A 20,282-nucleotide genomic window follows, 5' to 3' on the forward strand; every position below is an offset into this window, starting at 1 on the left:
TCTCGATTAAAGTCGGGAGGTGAAAGAAAATCTTAGACGCCACCAATCTGGCGCCAACCTATTGGCCCTAGGAAAAAGAGAGATGTGCCCCATTTGGGCCTGTTGCTCTCCTCTGCCTTTCTTTTGAGCCACTTCTTTGGCTCGACCACCCACATCTAGATAGCGCCTATGAATATGCGGTCGTCGATCTTATACTACATGCGCTACAAAAGCCCCCTGCTTAAGAGCAGACTTGGGGTCCCAGACCCGAAGGCTGATCACCAAAAAGCTTGTAGTTTGCAGAGCCTACTGCTTCATATCCATACCATGAAACTTCCCTAGGATGTGCTCCTGAAAGCCTTCTAATTCATAGCACGAATTTCCCAATTTCCTTCTAACTTTCTCTTTTAGGTAGGCTGGACCCAATTTCGAGCTGTATCCGGTGGGGAATCTACTCTGCCTAAAATTTTTTCGCCATACTTCCTGGCCTTCTTTGTATACCACCTCTCTTGATCGCAAATTATATTGGCGCTCATTTTTGTTGTTTTGTTTGCTTATGACTTCAAGAGCCTTTTTCCTTACTAACTCTAGAGAGTCCTCCCGCGAAAAGAACGCAGATCTATCCTCAAAAATTCCCAACGACCTTAGCAACTTGTAGGTAGATCCAGAAGACATAATATGTTGGCCGAACACCATATAATATGGACTGGTCCAAATTACCAAGTGGACCATTTAATAGCAGCAATCACATAACGATTAACCCTTTCGGACGCATTTGCCTGAGTAAGCTGCAGTAAGGGTATACGAAATTTGGTATTCTTTCAAGAATTTCTGAAATGCATCCGCCTTAAACTGGGAGCCATTAGTGGATACAATCGTCTCTGGAAAACCGAATGTGTGGAACAGCTCTTGATGAATATACCTAATCACTACATCCTCTGTAAGCTTCCTTACGGCCCTTTAGGACACAAACTTAGAATAGTGATCCAAAACGATAAGGGCCAAGAAAATCAACATACAACCGCTGAAAAAAACGCTGCGATTCTGGAGGGGTTCCCATCGGAGGTCTCTGTACTATATTTGGTGGTTTGGTTGATTTGCATACCTCACAGGATTGAAGTTAAGCTTTCACATCATCTATTAACCCAGGCCAATAATAATATCTACGGACGCGTTCAAGAGTCTTTTGTATACCTCCATGAGAGACCAATGGATCAACATGAGAATTTCTCATCACCTCAGGAACCAGATTTTTTGGAATCCACAATATTCAGATAAAAGTTTCATGCAACTTATCGTCGGTGGCGTGATTTTATCTGCGATAACCCGCCCATCCACTACCTTTAAGTCTGGCAACTTCTCCTGATTCGTTTCTACACGTTTCGCCAACTCTAAATATGCTGAAGATTTAAAGTGGGGTGATTGAAAATCGATCATCAGCCCCTGCCTTGCCTCCACAGCCGCTATCTCTGACTCATTCACCCTAAATAACGCATCTGGCACCACATTAAGTCTTCCACTACGATTTTCTATTTTCAAATTGAAGCCTTGCAGTTTTAATGCCCAGCACCACATTAAGTCTTCCACTACGATTTTCTATTTTCAAATTGAAGCCTTGCAGTTTTAATGCCCAGCGAGCTAAGCGGGAATGAATGTGAATTCGTGTCCTTCGATATACGGCCTAAACCGTTTAATGCAAATTATGGCAGCTAAACATTCCTGTTCAGTGACCGAATAATTCCTCTGAGCCTTTTTCAACTCTTTGGATACGAAGGCTATAGGATACTCATCTCCCTGTTCTGTTTTCTGAACCAAGCCTCCACCCACACCAGTCTTGCTCGCATCGCACTGCCCGAAAAATGGCTTGTTAAAATCTGCGCTGCGAAGAACAGGAGCCGAACATAGCATTTCAGCTGATCAAATGATTTTTCACCTTCTGGAGTCATCTGGAATTTCTTTTTGGGCTTCAGCAAGTCGGTCAATGGGATAGCTACTGAAGCAAAATTGCTAATAAATTTGCGATACCATCCTACCATTCCTAAGAAACTGCGCAGAGATTTCAGACTTTTCGGAAGAGGGAATTGGGACATTGCAGATATTTTTTTCGGGTCGGTTCTTATGACTCCTTCTCCTTCTCCTTGCCCCAAATATTTGACTGAACGCATGAAGAAATGGCTTTTCTCTACGTTGAATGTCAAACCAGCAGCTTTGATTTTTTCTGCAACTACGCTTTAAGATGCATTTCGAAATTATCCTAAACTACCAGCAGGTCATCTAAGTACACCTCATCTAAACACCTCATTTCTTAATTCCGCTGGAATAACCATATCCATCAGACGTATTATCGTTTGTGAAGCATTAGTTAACCCAAATGGCATTACTGTATAGTGGTAAAATGGCTTCCCCGGCTTTTTGAACGAGAACAACTGGAGACGACCAGGGGCTTTGAGACTCTTCTATCATCCCCATTTTTAACATCCTGTCTACTTGCGCATATAATAATTTTTTTGACAGCGGGAGACACAGGAAAATGCCGCTTCTTTACCGGTTTAGCTTCGCCAACATCAATTTCGTGAGATATAAAAATAAGTCCTTTCCAGCCCTGAGACTGCGAACGAGGGAAATTTGCCAATCACTTCAATCACATATACGACGGACGTGTTTTTAAATGCAGACGTGTTTTTAACAGTGCTCCAGTTAAACAATTCCAAAAATCGAAACAGTGAAGTGAACCAGACATTAAATCATAAGCGAAAAGACGCTCAGTGCAATGCCTGCACATATAGATTTCCTAACAAATCTATAAGTCATTAACCATCAATTAACTAATTACAAATATAAATAAACTAACCAAAAACAATGAGTGAAAACGAAGCTCACGCGCAGCGTCAACGTCAGCAAGATGAGCGACGGCTCTCTTTGCAACGCAACAACGCTTACATTTCCGTCGTCTCTGCGGAAGCGAACCGCGAGCGGTCAATCACCCTCAACCTTACAGCTGTTCCTTCTCTCTTAACACAGTAACGACAGTGAACGCTCTTGCTCCCCGTCGCCGTCGCTACTATCTTTTGGGCCGACGCAATCCGACCGCCCGCGATCGGCAACTCCCAACCCGCCAAACGAACACCTGCTTACAGCGAACGTCAAAGAACGATTTTGCTCTTTGTCTCCCTTACCAACAAAATCTGCTTACACCAAGCAAAGAGAACAGAACTCAGCTGTAACAGCAAGCACAAACTCTTCAGTTGTCGCGACAACCTCAAAAACTAAAACAACACCGATGCCGACTGTTCGCTCAACACATACAAACACCACGAAAGCTGCGCAGACAGCAAAACAAACTGCAACAAACGAAAACGAAAAGCCGGCCATACAGACTGAAATGGATCGCTACATCCAAATAAAACGAAAGCTAAGCCCCCAAAAAAATGTAAACAAACCAAAAATCACACGCGCCAACGCCAACACAACTTTAGGCGAAGTACCGAACAATGTCAACAGGTTCGACATTTTGGCAGACACTATTGAAGACCTGGCCGTTGAAGCTGATGGAAGCGACAAAAATAAGCCAAAGCCACCACCAATATTTGTACGTGAGAAAAGCTCTAGTACATTTGTAAACAATGTAATAAAGCTCATAGGTGACGCAAATTTCCACATCATTTCCTTAGTTAGGGGCAACATTCATGAAACTAAAGTTCAGACCAAGTCTGAACAACACCTTAGAGCCTTAACAAAGTCTTTGGACGAAGGAGAAAAAAGCTATTACACATACCAGCTAAAAAGCTGCAAGGGTCTGCAAGTCGTACTAAAGGGCATAGAGCCTGATGTAACACCAGACGAAATAAAGCTGGCGCTACAGGATAAAGGATTTACCGAAAAATCAGTCTTCAACATCTTAAACAAAAATAGACAGCCGCAACCACTCTTCAAGGTGGAACTTGCACCAGAAGCAAAGATGCCGAAAAGAAACGAAGTGCATCCAATCTATAAACTCCAATTTTTACTACAGCGTAGAATCACTGTAGAAGAACCTCACAAACGTAACAATCTGGTACAATGTATGAACTGCCAAGAATACGGCCATACAAAGTCTTACTGTAAGCTACGCCCAGTGTGCGTAGTCTGTGGCTAACTCCACGACAAAGCCAGCTGCAGTGCACCCAAAAAAGACTCAAGCAGAAAAAAGTGTGGCAACTTTGGAGGCAATCACACAGCCAACTACAGAGGCTGCCCAGTATACCAAGATCTCAAAAGCCGCATTAACCAGCGCGTAACCACTGTACGCTCACAAAACGCACCGATCACAAAAATACCCTCCAAAAACAACCCAGAAGTTTTCTTCTCTACCGCACCCAGATCCTCACTTGGTACAGGATTCGTTACCAAAAACGAGTCATATGCAAGCGCTCTAAGATCAGGTCTAGAGCCCCCAGCCTCCAATGCCCCATGTTCACAGGCCAAATATGTGGACTTCAACTCGGTACAAGACAAAAAGCCAATGGAACAACAACAAAACAATTTCGAAGCAATGATACTTACTTTGCAGCAGAGCATGGCGGAGTTTATGGCGTTTATGCGGACAACCATTCAAGATCTATTGCGCAATAAAAACATGTTGATACAATTGCTTGTATCACAACAATCAAAATAATCATCTTCATGGCCTCGCTAAGAATCTCTACGTGGAACGCCAATGGCGTTTTTAAGCACAAACTTGAGCTAGCTCAATTCCTACTAGAAAAGCACATCGACGTAATTCGGAAACACACCTCACAAACAAATATAACTTGAACAAAAGAGGATATATTTTCTACGGAACCAATCACCCTGGTAAGGCCCACGGCGGGACCGGGATTTTGATAAGAACCCGTCTCAAGCACCACTGTCATATTGACACTGCCAAAAACTATCTACAAGCGACATCATTAAAAATTAATATGACTATTGAGCAAGTTAACCGCATAACATCAGAAATACGAAACGCATTTGAAAAACGGGAGTACGGCTCTGCGATGTTTCGCAGGCATTCGACAGAGTTTGGGTGGACGGTCTGATGTACAAAATCAAAACAACGCTTCCAAATAACACTCATAAACTGCTAAAATCGTACCTCTACAACAGGAAGTTTGTAGTGAGGTGCAACACTGCGATATCCGACGAACACAGTATTGAAGCCGGTGTTCCACAAGGCAGCGTACTAGGCCCAATACTATACGTCCTATTCACAGCAGACATCCCTACAAGCAGCAACCTGACAGTTTCAACACTTGCGGATGACACAGCTATTCTCAGCCGCTCCAGATGCCCAATCAAAGCATCATCTCAGCTAGCCATCTACCTGGTCGACGTGGTAAAGTGGTTCTCCGACTGGCGTATAAAGGTAAACGAACAAGAATGCAGGCAAGTAACTTTTACCCTTAACAGGCAAGATTGTCCACCGCTCCCCCTGAACAACACCGCATTTCCAACAGCATACGAAGTGACGTATCTGGGAGTACACCTCGATAGAAGACTAACTTGGCGCCGACACATCGAAGCCAAGAGAACTCACTTTAAACTGAAGGCCAACAGCCTTCATTGGCTTATCAACTCCCGCTGAACCAACTTTCTGAACCAAGCCTCCACCCACACCAGTCTTGCTCGCATTGCACTGCCCGAAAAATGGCTTGTTAAAATCTGCGCTGCGAAGAACAGGAGCCGAACATAGCATTTCAGCTGATCAAATGATTTTTCACCTTCTGGAGTCATCTGGAATTTCTTTTTGGGCTTCAGCAAGTCGGTCAATGGGGTAGCTACTGAAGCAAAATTGCTAATAAATTTGCGATACCATCCTACCATTCCTAAGAAACTGCGCAGAGATTTCAGACTTTTCGGAAGACGGAATTGGGACATTGCAGATATTTTTTTCGGGTCGGTTCTTCTGACTCCTTCTCCTACTATATCCCCCAAATATTTCACTGAACGCATGAAGAAATGTCTTTTCTCTACGTTGAATGTCAAACCAGCAGCTTTGATTTTTTCTGCAACTACGCTCAACCCTTTAAGATGCATTTCGAAATTATCCTAAACTACCAGCAGGTCATCTAAGTACACAAACACCTCATTTCTTAATTCCGCTGGAATAACCATATCCATCAGACGTATCATCGTTTGTGAAGCATTAGTTAACCCAAATGGCATTACTGTATAGTGGTAAAATGGCTTCCCCGGCTTTTTGAACGAGAACAACTGGAGACGACCAGGGGCTTTGAGACTCTTCTATCATCCCCATTTTTAACATCCTGTCTACTTGCGCATATAATAATTTTTTTGACAGCGGGAGACACAGGAAAATGCCGCTTCTTTACCGGTTTAGCTTCGCCAACATCAATTTCGTGAGATATAAAAATAAGTCCTTTCCAGCCCTGAGACTGCGAACGAGGGAAATTTGCCAATCACTTCAATCACATATACGACGGACGTGTTTTTAAATGCAGACGTGTTTTTAACAGTGCTCCAGTTAAACAATTCCAAAAATCGAAACAGTGAAGTGAACCAGACATTAAATCATAAGCGAAAAGACGCTCAGTGCAATGCCTGCACATATAGATTTCCTAACAAATCTATAACTCATTAACCATCAATTAACTAATTACAAATATAAATAAACTAACCAAAAACAATGAGTGAAAACGAAGCTCACGCGCAGCGTCAACGTCAGCAAGGAGCGACGGCTCTCTTTGCAACGCAACAACGCTTACATTTCCGTCGTCTCTGCGGAAGCGAACCGCGAGCGGTCAATCACCCTCAACCTTACAGCTGTTCCTTCTCTCTTAACACAGTAACGACAGTGAACGCTCTTGCTCCCCGTCGCCGTCGCTACTATCTTTTGGGCCGACGCAATCCGACCGCCCGCGATCGGCAACTCCCAACCCGCCAAACGAACACCTGCTTACAGCGAACGTCAAAGAACGATTTTGCTCTTTGTCTCCCTTACCAACAAAATCTGCGTACACCAAGCAAAGAGAACAGAACTCAGCTGTAACAGCAAGCACAAACTCTTCAGTTGTCGCGACAACCTCAAAAACTAAAACAACACCGATGCCGACTGTTCGCTCAACACATACAAACACAACGAAAGCTGCGCAGACAGCAAAACAAACTGCAACAAACGAAAACGAAAAGCCGGCCATACAGACTGAAATGGATCGCTACATCCAAATAAAACGAAAGCTAAGCCCCCAAAAAAATGTAAACAAACCAAAAATCACACGCGCCAACGCCAACACAACTTTAGGCGAAGTACCGAACAATGTCAACAGGTTCGACATTTTGGCAGACACTATTGAAGACCTGGCCGTTGAAGCTGATGGAAGCGACAAAAATAAGCCAAAGCCACCACCAATATTTGTACGTGAGAAAAGCTCTAGTACATTTGTAAACAATGTAATAAAGCTCATAGGTGACGCAAATTTCCACATCATTTCCTTAGTTAGGGGCAACATTCATGAAACTAAAGTTCAGACCAAGTCTGAACAACACCTTAGAGCCTTAACAAAGTCTTTGGACGAAGGAGAAAAAAGCTATTACACATACCAGCTAAAAAGCTGCAAGGGTCTGCAAGTCGTACTAAAGGGCATAGAGCCTGATGTAACACCAGACGAAATAAAGCTGGCGCTACAGGATAAAGGATTTACCGAAAAATCAGTCTTCAACATCTTAAACAAAAATTGACAGCCGCAACCACTCTTCAAGGTGGAACTTGCACCAGAAGCAAAGATGCCGAAAAGAAACGAAGTGCATCCAATCTATAAACTCCAATTTTTACTACAGCGTAGAATCACTGTAGAAGAACCTCACAAACGTAACAATCTGGTACAATGTATGAACTGCCAAGAATACGGCCATACAAAGTCTTACTGTAAGCTACGCCCAGTGTGCGTAGTCTGTGGCTAACTCCACGACAAAGCCAGCTGCAGTGCACCCAAAAAAGACTCAAGCAGAAAAAAGTGTGGCAACTTTGGAGGCAATCACACAGCCAACTACAGAGGCTGCCCAGTATACCAAGATCTCAAAAGCCGCATTAACCAGCGCGTAACCACTGTACGCTCACAAAACGCACCGATCACAAAAATACCCTCCAAAAACAACCCAGAAGTTTTCTTCTCTACCGCACCCAGATCCTCACTTGGTACAGGATTCGTTACCAAAAACGAGTCATATGCAAGCGCTCTAAGATCAGGTCTAGAGCCCCCAGCCTCCAATGCGCCATGTTCACAGGCCAAATATGTGGACTTCAACTCGGTACAAGACAAAAAGCCAATGGAACAACAACAAAACAATTTCGAAGCAATGATACTTACTTTGCAGCAGAGCATGGCGGAGTTTATGGCGTTTATGCGGACAACCATTCAAGATCTATTGCGCAATAAAAACATGTTGATACAATTGCTTGTATCACAACAATCAAAATAATCATCTTCATGGCCTCGCTAAGAATCTCTACGTGGAACGCCAATGGCGTTTTTAAGCACAAACTTGAGCTAGCTCAATTCCTACTAGAAAAGCACATCGACGTAATTCGGAAACACACCTCACAAACAAATATAACTTGAACAAAAGAGGATATATTTTCTACGGAACCAATCACCCTGGTAAGGCCCACGGCGGGACCGGGATTTTGATAAGAACCCGTCTCAAGCACCACTGTCATATTGACACTGCCAAAAACTATCTACAAGCGACATCATTAAAAATTAATATGACTATTGAGCAAGTTAACCGCATAACATCAGAAATACGAAACGCATTTGAAAAACGGGAGTACGGCTCTGCGATGTTTCGCAGGCATTCGACAGAGTTTGGGTGGACGGTCTGATGTACAAAATCAAAACAACGCTTCCAAATAACACTCATAAACTGCTAAAATCGTACCTCTACAACAGGAAGTTTGTAGTGAGGTGCAACACTGCGATATCCGACGAACACAGTATTGAAGCCGGTGTTCCACAAGGCAGCGTACTAGGCCCAATTCACAGCAGACATCCCTACAAGCAGCAAGCTGACAGTTTCAACATTTGCGGATGACACAGCTATTCTCAGCCGCTCCAGATGCCCAATCAAAGCATCATCTCAGCTAGCCATCTACCTGGTCGACGTGGTAAAGTGGTTCTCCGACTGGCGTATAAAGGTAAACGAACAAGAATGCAGGCAAGTACCCTTAACAGACAAGATTGTCCACCGCTCACGCTGAACAACACCGCATTTCCAACAGCATACGAAGTGACGTATCTGGGAGTACACCTCAATAGAAGACTAACTTGGCGCCGACACATCGAAGCCAAGAGAACTCACTTTAAACTGAAGGCCAACAGCCTTCATTGACTTATCAACTCCCGCTCACCACTCAGTTTGGACTTCAAGGTGCTGCTCTACAACTCAGTGCTAAAACCAATCTGGACTTACGGCTGCCAGCTATGGGGAAATGCCAGCAACAGCAACATCGATATCGTTTAGAGAGCCCAGACAAAGATATTGAGAACTATCACCGGGGCACTGTGGTATGTTCGAAACGCCAACATTCACAAAGATCTAATCGTGCCACCTGTAAAAGACGAAATTGCGGAGAAAAAGGAAAAGTACCTTAACAAGCTATTAACTCATCCTAACCAGCTCGCGAGGAGTCTAACAAGGCTAAGCAGCCGATTACGCCTACGTCGAAACGACTTGCCAACCCAGAAGTATTATTTTTTTTTTTGGGCCGCTTTTATATTACAGTTCAAGAAATGTACTGGTAATTAGTATTTACACTTAAGATTTGTTAACTTGTTGTTAGTTTTCGGTACTGAAAAGATACAACAAATAAAAGCTCCAAACTGGAAAAAAAAAACTTCAATGAGGCTGTTTCGTTGGCTTTTGGACAGTGTGTGAGCATCCGATACGATTTCTGATATTTCCATGGACGAAGGCAACAAGTCGAAAATTTTTCAATAATGTATCCCTAAATACAGATCCTTACCAAAGAAGGCACAATGTGAAAATCGAGTTCTTTTGATACCCCTTTAAATTTTACTTCGGTTTTTAATTTCCCTACAACTTCCTGCTTTCTTCTATCCGCAGTATGCGCCACCATTGAAGCGCTCTTAAATTTTACCCTGCTACGTATAATCCGTTCTGCCAACTTGCCTCCGATAACATTTATGGCCTCTCCGGTATCCAACAATCCAACAACCATCCTATCCAACATCAAAACCTCGGCATATGGTCGCTTATCATTCTCCTTAAATCGAATAGCATTATTTGTTTTTATGGACTTCCAAAAAGTTCTTATTCTCTTAGTATTTCTTGATTTCGATCTTATATTCGCTGTGGTGTTACTAGAATTAATATTCTTCTCAACTATTTCTGGCCAACAATCTGGGAGGCCTATGGCCTTGTCTACTATTTCTGGCACCGGAGAAATGGGAACTTCTAATGGTGACTCGACTCGGGGTTTGATGCCTTGCTTTTAAGAACACTTGGCTGCAGGCGTTTGTTGCCAGTGCTCGTTAGCCCGTTTTTTTGGCAACGGGCACATGTCGGCTTATAAATGTTCGCAGCCCCACATCCGTAACAGAACACTTTTCTTTTGGATCCGCAGTCTTGGTATCTGTGTCCTTCTTTATGACAGTTCCAGCAAACAAGTGCTAAAGCTTCAATTTCCCATCCTGCCTCCTTCTCCAAAAATTCTGTAGCCTCATCCATTTGGATCTCGTCTACCAATTCTGAGACCTGTTTCCGGAACGAAATAACTTTTTAATACCCCTGCGTACGACGAACTTCATCCAAGAAGTCTTCCCTCCAACGACAAATTTCTCTTAGTTTTTCTACTGTACGGATCGGAATGTTTAAAATCTCATGCCTGATTTCTGACCTTAAATTTCGTTTAAGTATTTCGACTACTTTTATTTCTGTTAATGGCATGTCCAAGCGGTCCATCAACTCTACTACGGCATCGTAAGTGGCGTCGAAACTTTCTTTTTCTCGCTGCTTTCTGTCGCGAATGGCTTCTCTGAAATCAATATCGGTCCTCGCATCCCGAAACTGTCTTCTCAACGGCGCGCAAAGAAAATCCCAACTTAATTCTCTAAAATTTTTATGGACTCTCCAATAAAATTCTCTAGCCTTCCCTTTAATTTACAGGCTAGCGTTGCTGGAGAAAACCGCGTAATTACCACCCAGTGTTTGTTCTGTAAGAGCCTGTACTCGATAAATAAAATTATGTACATTTATACCCTCTGTATTCCCGCTAAAACGCAATTTCCAGCTGTTTAAAATGTGACCTACTTTATCGGGCCTCTGGCTTAAATCGGATGTGAAGCTTCGGGAGTCCCTAGGCCAGAACCTGATTGGTCCTCCATGTTTTCTAGTGGCATACGTCCTTTAAAACCAGCCCCATTCTCTGCCTCAGAAACAATTCTTGGTGTTTGAAGATGTGCGGCTAGATTTGTCTCTATTAATTGAGACATTTTTTCTCTTAGCTGGGTCAGCAGATCCTTATGCATGTTTTTGACAACACCTATAATTGTCTTTTGAATTAGATCTGCTTGACCGGCCCACAAAACTGCTGGATCTCGATGACCACTCGGCGTGGAGCCACTTGCAGCTAAAACTTGACCTTTTTGCGGTTTAGTAAAGAAACTAATTTTACTTATCCTACACTTAACTAAAACCAGGCCACTTTTGTCCTATGACTTTCTTTATAGTTTTTTTCTTGAATTTCCTTTCACATTCGGCCATTCTTCCCTTCTTAGGTTTTTTTTTGTACCTTTTCTCGGGCCTTAAATTACATCGCTTAGAAATAATTTTGCACTAACCAAGAAAATGATTTTCGCCTCTGCTTTTCCGTTTCGCGGCGGCGAAAAACCAACAAAAACTCTATTCAAAAAACCTATTAACCATTTTATAGACAAATATAATTTTTAAAAGATTTCATAAACCAAGTAGACATATAAAAATATTTAACCAAAACAAAAATTACTATAAAATATGAATCTACCAAATGGAAAAGACCTTTTAGTAAAATACTTTCTAAGCCACACTAACGTATAAAGACTGAGACTTTTCCATTCATCAGAATATGATGGCGAAATCTGTAATCTTTCAAAGACAGAACATAAACCAACCAAACGTATTTTTGAAATAACCCCAGAAACAAATAACCAAAAAAATCTTTACGTAATTGATTTTTATGCTATTGACAATGAAAGACATTCTCGAAAGACATTCCTCAAAACTTACTATCCGTCAAAAAGATGCAAGACTGTGGAATGACGATTGAATTAGATTCGGAAGGGATTAAAGTATCCAAAAATGGTCAAATGGTATTTGATGGTATCTGTGATGTTTGTGGATCGGTGTCGGTCAGGTCGGACGTGTCTATCAGGAATCTGCTTCCTAATTGAGCAAGTCGTTTCGCTTGCAGTGCTGCAAGCATAGCAGATGCTCTATCGTATCTTCCATTTCTTCGTCCCTACAGCTACGGCAGAAATTATTATAAGGGGCATTTAGTCTTCGGGCATGGGTGCCTATCAACCAATGCCCTGTGATGACTCTCATGGCAGTGCTGAGGCTTGCTCTGGTCAATCCTAAAAGTTTTGACGTTCTTTTTGAGCTTATTTTTGGCCATATTTGGCGTGTTAGGCGACAGTGTGTGGTGTTTTCCAATATTGTCTGTTTGTTACGGTTTAGGTTTTTCCTTAAGTATTAGTTTACAAGTGGCTAAAGGCATACTCATGCCCTCCATCTCTTGTGTGAGTGCCGCGGTAGTGCCTTCTCGAGCTAGTTCATCTGCGATGGAGTTGCCTTCTATGACCCTGTGTCCGGGTACCCATATAAGGCTGATTACGAATTGTTGTGTCATCTCGTGTAAAGATGATCGGCAATTCAATACTGTTTTCGAGTGACTTGAGATTGAGCCAATCGATTTCATAGCTGCTTAGCTGTCACTGAAAATGTTTACATGTGAGCTTTCTGGTTTTAGTGATTTTAAGTGTTTTCGGGCCTCCCTTATTGCTGCTACTTCAGCTTGGAAAACGCTGCAATGATCGGGGAGTCTGAACGAGATGCGTAGGCCTAGCTGTTCGGAGTAAACTCGGAGTAAACTACAGAACAGAGTCGCCTCCTACTCTGTTCTGTACTTTTGACCCGTCCGTATAGAAGCATATAGCATTCTGGGGGCCAGGTGTTCGTGAGTTCCAATCGTCCCTCTCTGGGAAGATTGTGTTGAAAAATGTTTGTATGTACTCCGTTGGAGTGCAGTAGTCTGTCCTGAAGGGGACTATTTTAATGTTTTTTAGAATACTTCTTGTGGGTTCCCCTGTTTGCTATCTCTAAGCCTGATTGCCGCTATTGTAGCCTGTTCCATGCCAGCTAGTTCTGGGCTTGGGAGATTGAGTATGGCATTTAGGGCTTTGTTTGGGGTGGTGCGTAAAGCACTGCTGATGCAGAGTGCCCCAGCTCTTTACATTTTGGCTAGCATTTTATGCTGGATTTCTTTTTCAGAGCCGGCCACCATACCACGACCCCGTACAGTAGTATTCAGCCCCATTTGAGCCCTATTGCTTTCTTGCACGTGAAGGGTGCTATTGAAGCTTTTTTGTATCTGTCTGTGAGGTTCAGGTTCCAGTTTAGTTTCCTGTCAAGTATTACGCCCAGACCTTGCGCTGCTACTGAAGGGAAGTCTTTGATTGTTGAGGATAGGTGGGACTAAGTCTGGTATATTATACTTCCCAGTGAAGCTCGGTCTTTGAGGGGTTAATTCCTAATCCGTTATTCTTGGTCCAGCTGGACAAAACATTGAGTTTTTCGCTCATGAGATCGCATAGCGTTTGATGGTATTTGCCTGTGAACATGATAGCAACGTAATCCGCATAGGCTATTATCCTGCAGCCCCCCCCCCCTTCTATGTCGCGTGGTATCGAATTGACTGCTATGTTCCATAGAAGTGGGGAGAGGACGCCTCCTTGCGGAGTGCCTCTGCTGACGTGCCTAGTGAGGGTTGACGCGCCTAGTGAAGAAATAAGCTTCCTGCAGGTGAGCAGTTGGTTTATGAGTCCCACCAAGTGGCGGTCCACGCCAAGGTCTGTCAGGCTCCGCTAATCGACGTTGGGATAACGTTGTTAAAAGCTCCTTCTGTGTCCAGGAAAGCTACCAGTGCATATTCCTTTTGGGACATTGATTTTTCTATCTTGGAGACGAGAGAGTGTAGTGCTGTCTCTGTCGATTTCCCTTTCTTGTAGGAGTGTTGCCTGTCTGTGATAAGACTTGGGTTGAGAGTTGATCTCAGATGCAGGCCGATGGTTCTTTCAAGGGTCTTTAGTAAGAAGGATGACAGATTGATTGGTCTGAAATCCTTGGGGGTCTTGTGTGATGGTTGTGCGGGTATGATTTTGTCTGCACCTGCAAATTTGTATGGAGGACCTTTGGGTCTATGCACAGTTCGATACTTGCCAGTGTGGCGTTTGTTTGTTGGGAAGTGAGAGCGTTTTGGCTGTTTCCTGGAAAGTGAGTGTCTAGAAGTATCTTCAGAGATTTCTCACTCGTGCTGGTCCAGGAGCCATCTGCTCTTTTAAGGTAGCCTAAGGTTGTGGCTGATTTGGAAAGGATTTTTCTAAGTCTGGCTGCTTCAGTTGTATTTTCAATTTCTGAGCAGAAGGAAAGCCACGAGAATCGCTTTGCTTTCCTGATGGCTTTTTTATAGTTTGCAAGGGCTCTCTTGTAGGCGGTCCACAGGGCCTCCCCAGGTTGCAGGTTTCTGTGAAAATTGAAACTAGTTCGTTTAGACTAGAGATTGTTTGGGGGTATGGAGGGGGATCCGTTGGGATTTTTTCCCTTAAAATATTTTTGTATTTTTGCCAGTCCTTGAGTTTGTGAAAACTGCTGGTTTTGAGGGGTTGATTGTAAGGGTCGTTTTTATATACCTGTGGTCCGTGAAAGAGTGCTTACCTAGCACCCTCCAGTGAGTTACTGTCTCTAATGGTGGTTTAGAGAAGAGAGTTAGGTCTATTACCTCTTTTCGGTTCTTAATGATAAAGGTGGGGTCATTACCTTTATTACATATGAAAAGATTTGAACTAAAGATAAAGTTAAAAAGAGTCTCACCGCGGTCGTTTGTGTCTGTACTTTCCCATTGTGTATGGTGTAGCATTACAGCCTATTAGTAGGCCTATGTTTTGCTTTTCGCTGTCTTCTACCAGTCTCCTTACCAGCTCAATCGGCGGTTCTTCCCTTTCGTAGGCCATGTACGATGACAGCACTCGGAACGGAGATGGCTGACTCTCCACGGAGGCTGCCGCGTTATCTGCATCGCTATAATTATGGAGCAGAAAAATGCTAAGGTGCTTTTTGGCTAAAATGAAGGACATTACTTTACCTTCGCTGGGAGCTGTTAGATGCTTATATTCCTTAGTCCCTAATCCTGAAACCTTTACTCCCACTATCCAAGGTTCCTGGATCAGGACTTCAGCCAGATGGAGATGAGGTGGAGGTTTATTTGCAGAAGCCTCACGGACAAATGCTGTGGGCATCTCCACCACGGTTGTATCGGCGTTCTCCTCGTCCGATGTGTCTAGGTCCGTCATTGGACCCCTGTTCACAAGGCTGCGGAGGATTAAGGCATTGGTCGAGTAGCCGTCCTCGGTTTCCGATGCCTTGATCTCGGAGCCAATCTCCTCGATCATTTCTCCACTGCCTTCCTGATCCTCCTTGGCGGAGTCCGATTTATTAACCTTTATGGTCACCGAGCTAAACCCGAAGTTTAGCTCCCCGTGAGCGGCCTCAATGGGAGCTAGGGACTCCTTGTTTAGGGTGAGGATGGCCTGGTTTGTTGGCCCCTCCATTTCGTCGACCTTCCACTCGCCAGTCCGAGGTGGGACGATGCGGGTTGCATCGCTGCAGCATGGTGAGGATCTGGTCCAGAGCCTCGATGGATGCCGGGATCCAGATCCTTGCACGGGGTCGGCAAGGTACGTCGGACAAGCTCAGCGCAACAAGTCCGGCGCCCTCATACACCTCCCCCAGCTCCTTTACTGCGGCTTTGTACAGCTCCTCTTTGCAGACAGGAGGTGGGCCAGGTTCTTTGGCTAAAATTTCAAAGCATTTTGTGGCTAGGGCTGCTTCCACCCACTTGTTTCGTGGAATCCTGCCACTCGGGTCGTTTTTATCGACCACGCCCAGGAGAATGCGCATCATGGCACAAGGGCCTGGAGATGTTCCCATTGCGACGGCTTTGGGCGGCTTGCACTCAGTCGCCTCAGATTTGAGGTGGGGTTCACCCGAACCCGATCCTGCGGTGGAGGCCAGGCAGGTGGGCTCACTCGCCAACTTCACTACCTTGAGGGTTGTTCGGCCAGACACAGTCGTCACTGCCGATTGGGTAGGTTTTCTGGGAAATCCTGACTCGTTTTTATTTATGTTTGTAGACTCCATGTGGTTCCCACGAGTTGCGGAGAAAAGAAGGGTCCACCCGGGCGGGTAAGGCTTTTAAGCTCTCCGTTTGAGACTGAGCTATTTTGTGACCCGGGCCCTCAGTCAGGCTGACTCTCGGCACGGGTCGAGTGACACCTTAGTCCGGCCCGGGACGCCCGACTACCCTTTGCCAGCATCCTCTGCCAGGGGACCTGTTTCCAGCCGCCCTCGCGTGGAGAGTATAGTCGGACTTCCGGGTGTATGGACAATTACGGCGCGTTCTTCAAGCTTGAAACTACACGTTAGTCCCCTTGTCCATCACCCGACTGACGGCCGGGCACATATTGGAAAATTTTTAGAAATTAAACGCAACCTGTTATTTTAAGATATTGATCTTGTTAAAAATGTCAAATGAATTATGTGTGGCTTGTATTAATGACAAGCAATCCAGACTTAAATTTCAAATATCTTAAAATAAATAATTTATTGAAAGGCCACTTTTTATACCCGTTACTCGTAGAGTAAAAGGGTATACTAGATTCATTGAAAAGTATGTAACAGGCAGAAGGAAGCGTTTACGACCATATATAGTATATAGTATTCGTATATATATAATATATAGTATATATATTCTTGATCAGGATCAATAGCCGAGTCGATATGACCATGTCCGTCTGTCTGTCCGTCCGTATGAACGCTGAGATCTCAGGAACTACAAAAGAAAGTTGGGATTAAGCATACAGACTCCAGAGATTGAAGCAGAGCAAGCTTGTTGATTCATGTTGCCACGCCCACCCTCAAACCGCCCAAAACTGCCACGCCCACACTATTGAAAAATGTTTTGATATTTTTTCATTTTTATATTAGTCTTGTAAACTTCTATCGATGTGCCACGCCCACTATAACGCCCACAAACCGCCCAAAGCTGCCACACTCACACTTTTGCAAAATGTGTTGATATTTTTTCATTTTTGTATTAGTCTTGTAAATTTCTATCGATTGACCAAAAATCTTTTTGCCACGCCCACTCTAACGCCCACAAACCACCAAAAACTGTCAGTGTTGTCCTTCGCACTTTCACTAGCTGAGTAACGGGTTTCAGATAGTCGGGGAACTCGACTATAGCGTTCTCCCTTGATATAATTCATTCTGATGTGTGTGGTCCTATCACACCTTCTACAATAGATAATAAAAATTATTATGTAGTTTTTATTGACCAATTTACATGTTTGATAACATACAAGTCTGACGTATTCTTTGCTTTTAAGGACTTCATTGCTAAGAGCGAAACTCATTTCAACTCTAAAGTTGTAAACCTATATATTGACAATGGCAGGGAAAATCTATCTAATGAGATGCGTGAGTTTTGTACAGAAAAAGGCATCAGCTTTCATTTAACGGATCCTCACACGCCTCAGTTAAATTGTGTTTCAGAGCGCATGATAAGAATTATAACTGAAAGAGCTCGATCGATGGTTAATGGTGCTAAGCTTAGTAAAAGTTTTTGGAGTGAAGCTGTTTTAACAGCAACATATCTTATAAGCAGATGCCCAAGTAGAGCGCTGGGAAATATAAAGAAAACACCATATAAAACGTGGCATAATAAAATGACACATTTCTTCTCTTGTGAATTCGGTAATGATTTTTTCGGAACTATCAAGAGTGGGCTGTTATACTCAGATACAGATGGTTCGACGATTTTGTCGCTAATTAATTTCCCTACATTTTTTTGAATTTCTTCAACTGGCTATGCGGGCTTCTGTAGTTTTTTATATAAATGGGTTCATAATCTTTAAGTCTTAATGTTTGTTTATAAAAAATGTTTGTTGATATTGGTTCGGTTTCCAGTCCGAACACATGACTATTCTGTGTGCATAATTCAGTTAATTGATTTTTGAATTGGTCTGGAAAATTTTTCTTTAGTTTTGAAAGTACTTGTTGGTTTCTATTTTCAGTGTTGGTATTATGAATATCATAACCTTTCAAATTTCTAATTGGGTTTTGTTTACTTTGACTTTTTGACTTTTGAATGTATAAATGTTTGGATGCTGCTATTGTATTTGCAACATAAATCCCATTGTGTATTTCCTAATTAGGAACAAAAATGTAATCATTTACAGCATTAATGTCTATTTTCCGAATAACTTGTGATATGGCTGGCAGAAGAACTGTATTGTTCCAGCGCTATATGTTATCGGACCATATATTGGATAATTAAAATTTTGGGGTCTAATTATAAACCAGTCTTCACTTGGTTTGAAATCTAGTTGACAATTGAATTTCTTTATAAAATCAATGCCTATTATTCCATCACATGGTATTGCAAAATTTGGGTCTACAAAATGAAATTCATGTGGAATAATAGTACTGAAGGGCATTGAGTCTGATGTTACGCCCGAAGAGATAACTGAGGCGCTAAAAGAAAAGGGATTTTACACCAAAAGCGTGTTCAATATCAAAAACGGAAACAGGCAGCCCCAACCACTCTTCAAGATTGAGCTTGAACCAGAAAACAAGCCTCCTAGAAAAAACGAGGTTCACCCAATTTACAAACTCCAGCTCCTTCTGCACCGTAGGATCACAGTAGAAGAGACGCACAAACGTAACGCTCCTGTACAATGTACAAACTGCCAAGAGTATGGCCGTATTGTACACTTCGCCCGGTGTGCGTAGTCTGTGGAGATCTCCACGACTCCAAACACTGTCAAACTAACAAAGAAAATGGATGCGAGAAAAAATGCAATAACTGTGGGGGCAATCACACAGCAAACTACAGAGGCTGTCCAATCTACAAATAGCTGAAAAACCTTTTAATACAAATGCTTGTAGCCCAGCAATCAAATAAATAATGGCTACCTTACGCATAGCTACGTGGAACGCCAATGGCGTTTCACAGCGCAAACTTGAGCTAGCTCAATTCCTACATGAGAAGCACATCGACGTAACGCTTCTTTCGGAAACTCATCTCACAAGCAAATACAATTTTCAAATAAGAGACTACCATTTCTATGGTACAAATCATACCGACGGAAAAGCACACGGTGGTACCGCCATACTCATAAGGAACCGTATGAAGCACCACTTTTACAAAGAATTTCAGGCCACATCTATCAACATTCAGCTGGAGTTCACACATTGAGCTAAGCCCAAAACTCAATACTGAATCTGATATAGAGAGCTGCACATGTGCATTGCAATCCATCCTTACTGCAGCAGCTCTTACTGCAACACCCAAAATAAAAAATACTACAATTAATTCAAAAGAGACCAACGTACAAATCGAGCAACTCGTCCACATAAAACGACGCTTACGCAGAGAATGCAATCTTCCAGATCCCCAACTGCAAAACAAAAGCTAAAAGTAGCCACACGGAAACTGGCCAACGCTCTGAAACAAGAGGAGGAAGACGATCAGCGCCGATACATAGAGCAACTCTCACCAACAGGCACAAAACAAAAGTCACTGTGGCGAGCCCACTCAACTCTTCGCCCACCGACTGAAACCGTTTTGCCGATAAGGAATTCCGCAGGCGGCTGGGACCGTAGTGATGCAGACAGAGCCACCACATTTGCCGCTCACCTACAAAATGTGTTCACGCCAAACCAGGCTACTAGCACATTCGCGCTACCGTTCTCACCCGTAAACTGCCACCAGCAACACACCCCAATTGTGTTTCGTCCTAAAGAAGTAACTAAAATTATCAAAGACAATCTCTGCCTGAAAAAATCCTCCGGCTGCGACCTTATAACACCGGAAATGATCATCAAGCTGCCACACTCTGCAGTTCGCTACATAACCAAGCTCTTTAATGCCATCACCAAACTTGGTTACTTTCCACAACGATGGAAGAGGTCGATTATCATAATGATTCCAA

General features: G+C 43.2%; 2 protein-coding genes and 2 pseudogenes across 2 annotated transcripts; 2 read left to right on the plus strand and 2 right to left on the minus strand.

Moving 5' to 3' along the window:
• Positions 1 to 3,259: 3,259 nt before the first annotated feature.
• Positions 3,260 to 5,332, plus strand: LOC120322279. Its single transcript, XM_039377338.2, has 2 exons — positions 3,260 to 3,764; positions 4,134 to 5,332. The coding sequence occupies exons 1-2, from the start codon at positions 3,260 to 3,262 to the stop codon at positions 4,631 to 4,633; spliced, it is 1,005 nt and encodes a 334-aa protein (XP_039233272.1). The 3' UTR covers positions 4,634 to 5,332.
• A 1,730-nt stretch (positions 5,333 to 7,062) lies between these two features.
• On the plus strand, positions 7,063 to 9,121 carry LOC120322278. The gene is made up of 2 exons (XM_039377337.2): positions 7,063 to 7,567; positions 7,937 to 9,121. Exons 1-2 carry the CDS (start codon positions 7,063 to 7,065, stop codon positions 8,434 to 8,436), a joined length of 1,005 nt encoding a protein of 334 aa, XP_039233271.1. The 3' UTR covers positions 8,437 to 9,121.
• Positions 9,122 to 12,194: 3,073 nt separating this feature from the next.
• On the minus strand, positions 12,195 to 14,561 carry LOC122319675 (annotated as a pseudogene).
• A 261-nt stretch (positions 14,562 to 14,822) lies between these two features.
• LOC122319668 lies at positions 14,823 to 15,850 on the minus strand (annotated as a pseudogene).
• Between the last annotated feature and the right edge of the window lie 4,432 nt (positions 15,851 to 20,282).

Source organism: Drosophila yakuba, unplaced genomic scaffold (genome assembly GCF_016746365.2).
Source record: "Drosophila yakuba strain Tai18E2 unplaced genomic scaffold, Prin_Dyak_Tai18E2_2.1 Segkk50_quiver_pilon_scaf, whole genome shotgun sequence".
NCBI classification, from domain to species: Eukaryota; Metazoa; Arthropoda; class Insecta; order Diptera; family Drosophilidae; genus Drosophila; species Drosophila yakuba.